Here is a 10571-nt window from a genome sequence, read left to right on the forward strand (position 1 = left end):
CTAGGATTGGTTCTATTCGCTGATCATGGGCGCTTAGCGTTCGGCCCTCTGGCGAAGGGTACACTGTTATTATCGATGTGCGCACTAGTTACTAAGATTACTTTGGATACCATTTCTTTCTTTAAAAAAGTAATTACTTAGTCAAGTTCAAACCTTGGGCGCTTAGCGTTTGATCGTTTCGAGAAGCGCGCAATATAACTCATTGGTTTGGCTAAACATATTACTGACTACTTTCTGATACGTGATTCTTATAGTGACATCGCTTTTGTCGCTAAAGTTACTAGGATTGGTTTTATTCGCTGATCTTGAGCGCTTAGCATTCAACCCTCTTGCGAAGGGTGGAATGTTATTATCGGTATGTGCGCACTAGTTACTAATGTTACTTTGTGTACCATTTCTGCCTTTAGAGAAGTGATTAATTAGTCAAGGTAAAATCTTGGGCGCTTAGCGTTTGATCGTTTTGAGAAGCGCGCTATATGAGTCAACGGTGTAGGCGAAAATATGACAGACCACGATCTGAACCGTCATTTCTATGTGAACATCGCTTTTGTAACAAAATTTGTTGTAATTCGTTTTATTCACTGATCTTGAGCGCTTAACGCCGCATAGCGCTAAAACTGTCCATTTTTTTGGATTTTTTTTTACGGAATTTTCATCCGGCACTTATAACCTTAAAAATTACAAAGTTTCAGCTAAATCCACCGAAAGCCATTTTCCCATACAATTAGTGCGGGGTCCTTTCTAAATTCTTGATTTATTTTCGAAATTTTCTTAAAGTTTGAGGCTCTTAAGTTTGAATCATTGTACAAAATTATAAATAATGGTAGTACATAAAATTAGTAAAAACTAGTTTTCATTATTTTTTTTTTTCAGTATGGCTGGCGCACCAACCTCTGATTATAATTTGCGCAGCTGCCGAGCGGGTGTGCTAACATAGACGCTTCTTCTGATGAAGATGAAAATGATAGCGGCGACTCGGAAGGAGATGAGGACGAATTTATTGTCTCTGATATTGAAAATATTGAGCAGGAATCGAATGATCAATTTATTGAAGAGCAACTCATATTGCATCTTGATGCAGTACTTTTGCGGAATAAGGTGTAGAATAACTTACTTTTAGCTCTGCATTCATATTTTATAATAATATTTTACAAGCTATTTTACAACCTTCTAGATTAAGTATTGACTGATTTTGTTATGCTTTAAAAACACTTTATTTTCAGACAGCCATAACAAATATTTATATTTTATTGAATGTTTTGTTTAATGTGGTTCTTTTAATTTTTTTACTATTTAAAAAATGTTTGTTTGAATTATTTTTATCGCGCAAGTGTGGTAAACAAGTATGCGCAGATGGAATGTGGTATCCACAGGTTAAATACCTGAGTTTCTCCGGTAAATTTTTTCATTTTCCCGGTCTGGGAATTATACCTCTTAAATTCCCTATTCAAAACCATAATCATAATTCTTTTCAAACATTTCCCGTTTCATGTTGAAATTGTAATTCTCGAAAATTTATATTTCCAAGTCAGAATGATAAAGCTTTTGGAAAATTTCTAGTTCTAGGTCAGAATTATAATTATTTTGGAAAATTTCTTGTTTCAGATTTGAATTAGATTTTTTCCCCAATTCTGATTCAATTCGGAATTGCATATAATATTGCTTAGGAAATTTCTCTGTTCCAAATCAAAATTACCCTAATTTTCAATAATTCCCTGTTCAAAGTCCGAACTATAATAATTCATTTAGAAAATTTCCTTTTAAATTGATAATTACAGATATCTGTTACAAAATTCCCTGCTCCAAATTATAAGTAGTTTTTATATTTTTATTTTCACACGAAAATCTTGGTCTCTTTGATTTCAAAAAGATATATGTAAAATTACCAATACTAATTTACGAATTAAGGTAGTTGTGACAAATGTCAGATTTCCGAAAAAATAGTTTTTCTATGATCTTAAATATCAAAATATTATAACTGATGTAATTTCACATAAAAAATACTATTTAAAAAAAAAGTAAAAATTCACGACAATAAAAAAACATTGAATTTCACCATTTTTTTTGGAATTGCATTTTTTCCTAACGTCGCTTCTTGTCAATGTTTGAAAAATGATTTCATTTTAATAAATGATGGCTTATTTTGCCGGAAAAAATTCTCTACAACTCTACTAGAAAAAAAAAACAAGAAAAATTTACTATAAAAATTAAAAACAGTAGAGTTGTAGAAAATGTTTTTCCGGAAAAAATAAGCCGTCATTTATTAGAATGCAATCATTTTTCAAAATTTGGTAAGAAGCGACGGTCAGAAAAAATATTCCATAAAATCGCGTCAAATCCTTCCGAATCTTTTAAAAACCCTAAAATCCTTGAAATCCCATGAAATTCTTTGAAAACGCTTTTCAAACAGCAATTCTTATTGAATTCATTGGAATCTTTTAACATACCCTAAGCTATGTATTTAAATCATTTTTAATTCATAAAATTCCTTAAATCTTCTGAAATGCCTAGTAATCCCACAAAGTTCGAATAAAATTCCAAAAAAACATCTTAAAATCTAATATCATTCAAAATTCTTGAAAAAATGATGAAATCTTTGAAAATCCTACAAAATCAGATAAGCCCTTTAAAACTCCTCAAAAGATTTTTTAATTTCTTGAAATATTAAAAAATGCCCTAATATTTAAAATCCCTTAAAATCTTTAAAATCCATTGAAATCTAAAAAAAAACCTTGAATTCTGTTGAAATACTCTAAAATCCCTGAAAAACACTCCATTTTTGTAATCCCTCGCGATCTATAGAAATTTTTTAAAATCTTATGAAATCTTTTAAGTTCTTTTAAAATCGTATGAATCTCTTTAATATTGTAAAATTTCTTGAAATGAAATGTTCGAAAACTTTTAAATCGTCTGAAATTTTATTATAATTCTACGAAATTCTTTAAAGTCTCCTTAAATTCTTTGGAATCTTTTAAAATGTACTACATTTGTTTAATTCTTCGACATTTTTTTAAAATGTAGTAATGAATATCTTTCAACATAAAAAAATTTGAATGAACGTATTCAGTTCTCTAGACATTTTTTGAAAATCCCTTGCATTTTTTTTAATACCTTTAAAGTCCTTCGGGATCCTATAAAACCCCGAGTCGCTGCTAAAATCCCTAAAAATTTCTTAAAATTCTTTGAAATCTTTGGAATTTTCTGAAATTCCTTGAAATGTTTAGAAACATTTCGGTTTTTGATATGCCAGACACGTTATTTTAGCCAATCGGCGAAAAAGTTTGAAAATATGTTTGAAGCCAAAGCAACTGAATAGAATTTCCGGTCTTTCACTGTTTTTCTCCCATGAGTTAGGTACACTGATAATTTAAAAATCGAAATTGTATAACTCTTACGTTGAATTCGATGGATACGAAGATCGCGAGGTAGAATAATGGCCGTTTGTGTCAAATCCTTTAAGTTCCGACGACAGTCCCGAAACCTGACGATAAACCGGACCTGAAAGGAATAAAAATATTGAATAATAATTATTCAATAGAGTAAAAAATATTTAAAATAATTTTTTCGTACAGAACTTACTTTTAGGAGTGGGTTTGGAAATTTGAGGAACATACATAGAAGTTCTTGAACTGAGCCTTCTCGTAAAATCTGACAAAAACGGTGTATCATAATTGGCAAGAATATCGTCCTGGTTTCCATACTCTTTCCCAGTATCTCCTCTACTTGGTGTGACTGGCGCAGATGGTATGCTATTATACTGAGATGATGAAAAATTTTCATCATTTGTTATGTACACGGACTTTGATTTACTTTCGTAGGGCTTTGAGGTCTGTCCAAGTTCCGAAAGACTTTGATTCTGAGCTCTTGAGTCATACGACTTTGAGGTAACACCAAACTTCGGAGACTGGAAAGTTCTCTCCAATTCTTCAGGCATGTCCGAGTCGGAACCTGTCTCCAATCCATCATTCGCCAAGGCAAATTTGTAAGTTTTTGTAAATTTGGTCTGTTCCGTTTTTTCAAATGTTCTATTCATAGAGGGTGGAGCAGGAGAACTGAATTCCGAGTCAACAGTTTCGGAACTTCGCATGGAAGATCTTTTTTTCGTTGGTGACTTTGATGTACTCGATATACTGGAAACAACAGACGTCGACGAAGGCGGAGGCATTGGATTTGCCAAAGTTTGCCGCCGAGAGGCTGCACTGGCCTTCTTCTTTTTACTTGAAGTCCCTGTGGCATCTTCATCTGTTTCATCACTGCTGTACCTTTGAATCAAAATAAACAATTTTTTATGTTTAGTTTGTATATCTGTGAATGATTCAAGGTTGTTACAAAATCCCAATTTCGAAATCCCCCGACTTTTCCCTGATCAACTTTTCATTTTCGCTGAACGTTCGAAATTTGTCTTTTAGATATAGAAACAACGTTACACCTAGGTTCTAGGATATTAATAATGTTAATGCAAAAAAGGTTTGTTTCTAAATTTATTTTGAAGGCTTTTAGTTGCAACAGCCATTCACAATATTATAAGGGGCCATCCAGTCAAATAGTTAAATTTTCAAATAAAAAAGATCATGTTTGAACAAAAAATGACAGGATAAAATTGCAGTTAAAGCAATTAATTTTAAACCAAAGTGATGAATAATCGACAAACAAACTTCATTCTTAACGAAAAGTGCAGATCAAGAGAAGGAATTTTAAATAAAAGTGTTACATTTTTAGAGCCAAGAAAGATTTTTTAATCAATAAAGAAAAAAACTGAAAAAGATCAATTTTCAAGCAAAAATTGAATATTTACACTTTCAATTTAAAACAAAAAATTAATTAAAAGAAACAAATTTCAACAAAAAATAATTAAATTTTAAACCAAATAAATGATTTTTTAACAAAATAGTTAAATTTGTTACACAAAAGATGAATTCCCTACGAAAATTTTTTTTTAATTTTTCAACTAAATACATCAATTTTTAACATGATAGTTAAATTTTGCAACCAATGAAATTAATGTTTAACCAAAAAGACGAAATTTAATTACGGAGATTACTTTTCTACAATAAAAGAGGAATTTTCAACAAAATAGTTGAATTTTGACCACAAATAGGTAAATTCGGTTAGATTATAGAATAGCTGGTACAACCCTTTATTTCATGGAAATTTTTTTTCCCCCAAAATCAAAGTATTGAAACATGAAATTGAAGTAAATTCGAAGCGATTTGTCAAAAGAAAGCATTAAAATTATTGTTAATTGCATTATTATAACGTATCAAATATGGATCTATCAAAAACTTGAATTTGCCATAATCAACTTACCATTAAAGTTTTTTTTAGGAATTCATGCTGGGAAGAAGAGTATCTATACGAAAAATTTTAATCTTTTTTTATAAAATGGAACATATTTTGTGAATTATTTTTATCAATATAACCAATTATAAAAATTTCTTTTGTAATTTTTTAAAGTTGGAAAAGGGGTCGAGGTGCTTTAGAATTTGAAACGACTCTTTCTTTAACAACTCTGGCAACTCTTTTTTTTTTGTAATTAAAATGGTTTATATGAACAAAACAAACAGCAAAATATGTCATGATATGTAAATAAAAGTTCAAATTACACTTATGTATAAGTTTTTACTTTGCCGGGATTTGTAAAAGGACTTAAACGGTAAGTTAAATACGGCAAATTAAAATTTTTGGTAGACCCATATTTGACACAATATAATAATGCAACTAACAATAATTTTAATGCGTTCTTTTAACAAATCACTTTGAATTTACTTCAATTTCATGTTCCAATAGTACGATTTTGGAGAAAAAAAATTCCAGGAGATAAAGGGGGGTACCAGCTATTCTATAATTTAACCGGTAAATTCTCACGCAAACAGTACATTTTCCACATAGAAGATTAAATTTCTATTATAAGAAGAAACCTTCCACACAAAATTGATTAAAGGTTTAATTTTCAGTTGAAAAAAATTAATTTTCAGTAAGTAAATCTTTTTCATTAAAAAATATGAATTTTCAACCAAGAGGATTAATTATATACTAAAAAAAATTATAAAAAATAGATCAATAACATAATAAATCAATTTTCAACCAAAAAAATATCACCAAGTCACCCAGAAGATAAATATTCTGCCACAAAATGAATGCAGAATGAAATAGTTAAAAGATAAATTTTCAACCAAAAAAAGGGACTTTTAACCATACACTTAAATAGTTGAATTTTCAAGCAAAATAGTGGAATTTTCAAGCCAAAGTACGAATTTTCTACAAAACATTTAAATTTTAACCACAGAGGATGATTTTTTAACAATATTGTTCGTTTATAAACAAGATAATTCAAGTTTCTACCATAAAAGATGAATATTTAAAAAAAAAATATGATGGATATTTCAACCAAAAATGATCTAAATTTTTAATAAGGCAGTGGTTGAGGGTACCGAAATTCCGGTACAAATAGCCAAATTTTTACGGTACATATAGACAATAGTCACTTCCTTTTAATGCAAGATTTTTCAGTCAAGAGGGAAAAAAAATAAAAAGAAGCAAACAGTTAAATTTTCTAGAAAAATAGTTGAATTTTCAAACAAAAAAAAACGAATTTTCAACAAAATAGTTACATTTTCAACCAGATATAAATTTTCAACTAAACTATGAATATTAAAAAAACTAGTTATTAACAATATTATTGATTTTCGAAAAATATAATATTCGATGTTTCAACCAAAAAAGACCAATTTTCAAAAAAATACTTGATTTTTATTCTAGACATTCCCTGACTTTCTGAAACTTCCGGACCAGAAGCAAATGTGAAAAGCAACTTTCTACTAAAAACTATGGTAAAACTATAGAATAGCGGCTTCTCCCGTATGATCCTTTAAAGTTTAAAAATATCAAAAACTTGTTATTATTTGATGAATTCTAAATGAAAAAGGTTATCAATAATTCATAATTTCATTATTATATCTTACTTAAGGGCATGTGATACTTACAGTTTCCCCGGCTTTTTTCCACAAAAATGAAAATGTTCAAAAACTGAATTCGGAGATGCTATAAAATATCATAACGGACGTCCCCGGACTCTTCTTTGAGGGATAATAACAAAAAAATTTATTGTGCTAAATAAAAATTTTATGCATATGTATTATTTTGAGGTTACGTCGTTTTTCATCTCTGCCTTACCGATAATCTGGAAATTATTTATGAAATAAACTTTTTTGATTGCCTGCAAAAAGGGTTAGTTGCGGGAGATTAGTTACTATGTTTATTTGCAAATCCTAAGTTTTCGGCCAAAATATTGTGTAGTTTGGAAGTAGCGCACAGGAGAATTGTAACATACATAACCTCCAAATGTACACACGTTGTTAGCAATATCAAAAAATTTTTTGAAAAAAAAAAAAACACAAACAAAGTGTGCGGGGACGTCCGTTAGCATGTTCGCTATTATTCCCCAAATTTTTAAGACAAAATATTGATTATTCTAGAAAAAAAGCCGTCGGAACCTAAAACTGGTAAAATCGATACTAATTCCTAAGCGCTATGCAAATTAATCAGATTTTGCTAAATTAAAACTTTTTTGAACTAAACCAAAAAAAAAAGTGTGTGGGGACGTCCGTTAGCATGGTCTCTATCATGTCCCAAATTTTTAAGACAAAATATTGATTATTAAAGAAAAAAAGGCGTCGGAACCTAAAACTGGTAAAATCGACAATTTCTAAGTATCACATGTGATACTTAGAAAATTGTCGATTTTACCAGTTTTAGGTTCCCCCGGCTTTTTTTCTAGAATAATAAATATTATTTCTTAAAAATTTGGGAAATGATAGCGAACATGCTAACGGACGTCCCCACAAACTTTTTTTTTTGTTATTTTTTTATCAAACAATTTTTGATATTGCTAACAACGTGCGTGTATATTTCGAGGTTATGTGTGTTACAATTCACCAGAGCGTCACTTCCAAACTACACAATATTTTTGGCCGAAAACTTTGGACTTACAAATAAACATAGTAACTAATCTCCCGGAACTACCTTCCATAAATAATTTCCGGATCATCGGAAAGGCAGAGATGAAAAACGACGTAACCTCAAAATAATGCATATGCATACAATTTTTATTTGGCACAATAATTTTTTTTTGTTATTTCCCCTCAAAAAAAGAGTCCGGGGACGTCCGCTATGATATTTCATAGCATCTCCAAATTCAGTTTTTTTTTAATTTTCATTTATGTGGAAAAAAAGCCGGGGAAACTGTAAGTATCACATGCTCTTAACGCAGAAAGGGGGAAGCTGGAAAAGGGGAAAGGATGTGCATCGTGTCTACATTGTCAGGCACAAACCAACTCTCTTCCCTTTTCCAGCTCTTTTTTTCCTTTCCAGGTTGATACTAGAAAAGGTAAACAGAAGATAACAAAGGAAAGGCGGCATGGGCTGTGTCTATACGTCTGGATACAACCCACACGCTCTTCCTTTTTCCAGTTCTCCCTTCCCCTTTCCAGATTCGTACGTTTAGACTCGATCGCATTATTATAAATGTGCATGAACATACAATATTGTCCAAACGTATAGACACAGAAAAAACCATTTTTCTCATAACCTAGACCTACCATTAGTTCTTGTAATTTTATTGTAAATCACTTTTCACGTGTCTTTAATATCTTTGAGGTAATGCTTTTTGTTTGTTAATAAAATGTTTCTTTTTTATTTACCTAATAAGTAACACTGTTAGACTTCATGTATTTTACAGAAGTTTAGTATATACAAGTTCAATCAGGATTAATTTTTGTTATCAAAGTATAATGATTTCAGCCTGGTATGCAAGATGCATTTCAGCTTATTTTTTTGTAAAGAAAATCATAATGTGGTTTAAAAATGCTCTTCCCCCATCTTTTTCATTTAGAATTCATCAAATAATAACATGTTTTTGATATTTTTTACGTTAAAGGGTTATACGGGAGAAGCCGCTACTCTATAGTTTTACCAAAACTATTTACAAACTGATGAAATGTGAGCCAATTCTCAATATTCCAAAATCCGGCAATAAAAATGTGGAGATTTGACCGTGTTTTTATAACAAAAAATTCAATTTTTTATTTTAATCAGGTTATGTATCATTATTTGATCGGTACTGAACGGGATTCAGTTTTATTTGATCTAACATTTTTATGCACGTTTTTCTCTTTTACATGACATTTAAAAAGTGATTTGTAACTGATTGAAAATATAAGCGTGAAATTAGAGAAAAATAGGAGCATTTTGACTGAAAGTGGAATAAATGTGAGGTTACCTTGCTGCCAATGAGTGTCTGGAGGCACTACCCCCTTTTGTTTCAAGGAGATTCTTCAGCTTTTTAACAAGAATTTTTCTTGTAGATTGCGTGACAGGGCCGGCAGGAAAGCCATGCTCGACGAGTTTGTTTCGCAGTTCCGAATCACTCAAATCATCTAGCGACATTTTCGTCACAGGACACTGACACAGGAACAGAATCAGCTAGGGAAAATTTACTTATATAGCTCGTTCTAGAAGAGAAAACTACCCTCTATGTAACGACAACAAGTCTTATCACAATATTCACAAATCACACTCCACCGTCGCAATTCTAAACTCTGTTTTCATCCGCTTTTTCAACTAGCCCTTTTTCAGTTACTGTCAAACAATTTCATTAGTCATGACATGACACACACACGGTATGTTCATGTTGAAAACACATTCCCAAGCTAAAAAGCGGCGTTTATTTTTACCAAAGATATGGTCCTAGACATGATCTAACAAATACATGGTCTAGCCACGCGCAAGTAAAAAAAAACCGAACCAATAAGGACCCACGCTTAATTTCTCCATCTTGGATAAAAAGGGCGGCAAACGTAAGGGATTTTAAAATGCAAAATGTAAGAATTAAAATTTCTTGTACTTCAGGTGTATAAATATTTGAATCCTTATAAAATGTATTATAATAATGTTGAAAATCGTTAAAAGAAAATACGGATTAACTATAATTTTAGGTTATGTGTTTCATAACTTCTTTCTGCTGACAAAAAATGACGTATCTGTGTCAAATAAAATGAAATTGAAGTCAAGTGGGAAAGTTCTGACTAAAGAAAATTATATAATGCAGTGCAGGTTGGTCGCTGGACCGGGAAACCTGGAAAACCGGGAAATTACAGTGAATTTATTTTTTGACCGCGAATGTTACAAAATTTGTATAATAAAAATGTTTTCCAACTTTGATTTCAACCGTTTTTTTTTAATTTTCTAAATTGTGATTTTTATAGATTATTATAACATTTAGTTTAGAATGCTTAATTCGAAACTCTATCATTTTCAAAATTTTCCATTTAAATTTGGTTGTTTTTCAGCATATATTTTAATTGAAGAATTTTAAAATGCAGTTTTAGGGGTTAAAAAATAAAAAATTAGAAGTTTTTAAAATCGAAGATTTTTTTATAAAGAACTAGGTGGCTGTAGGACTGGAAAACCGAGAATTTTACGAATTTTCAGAAGAAAAATCTGCCCAAGCTATATTTTAACAGGTTTAAAAATAATTAAAGTGCAGTTTCGAGGATATAAACAATTAAAAATTA

General features: G+C 30.6%; 1 protein-coding gene across 1 annotated transcript in view; it reads right to left on the reverse strand.

Annotated features, from left to right (window-relative positions):
- The window catches only part of LOC117169622 (uncharacterized serine-rich protein C215.13-like), an 11893-nt gene extending 2176 nt beyond the window's left edge, over positions 1–9717 (reverse strand). Inside the window, exons 1-3 of the mRNA XM_033356077.1 lie at positions 9278–9717; positions 3580–4262; positions 3396–3498 (exon numbers count right to left, since the gene is read on the reverse strand). Of these exons, the coding sequence (XP_033211968.1) occupies positions 3396–3498; positions 3580–4262; positions 9278–9444 (953 nt within the window). The 5' untranslated portion in view covers positions 9445–9717. The remainder of the gene's footprint in view (positions 1–3395; positions 3499–3579; positions 4263–9277) is intronic.
- Between the last annotated feature and the right edge of the window lie 854 nt (positions 9718–10571).

The sequence above is a fragment of the Belonocnema kinseyi genome, chromosome 3 (genome assembly GCF_010883055.1).
Source record: "Belonocnema kinseyi isolate 2016_QV_RU_SX_M_011 chromosome 3, B_treatae_v1, whole genome shotgun sequence".
In the NCBI taxonomy this organism is placed as follows: domain Eukaryota; kingdom Metazoa; phylum Arthropoda; class Insecta; order Hymenoptera; family Cynipidae; genus Belonocnema; species Belonocnema kinseyi.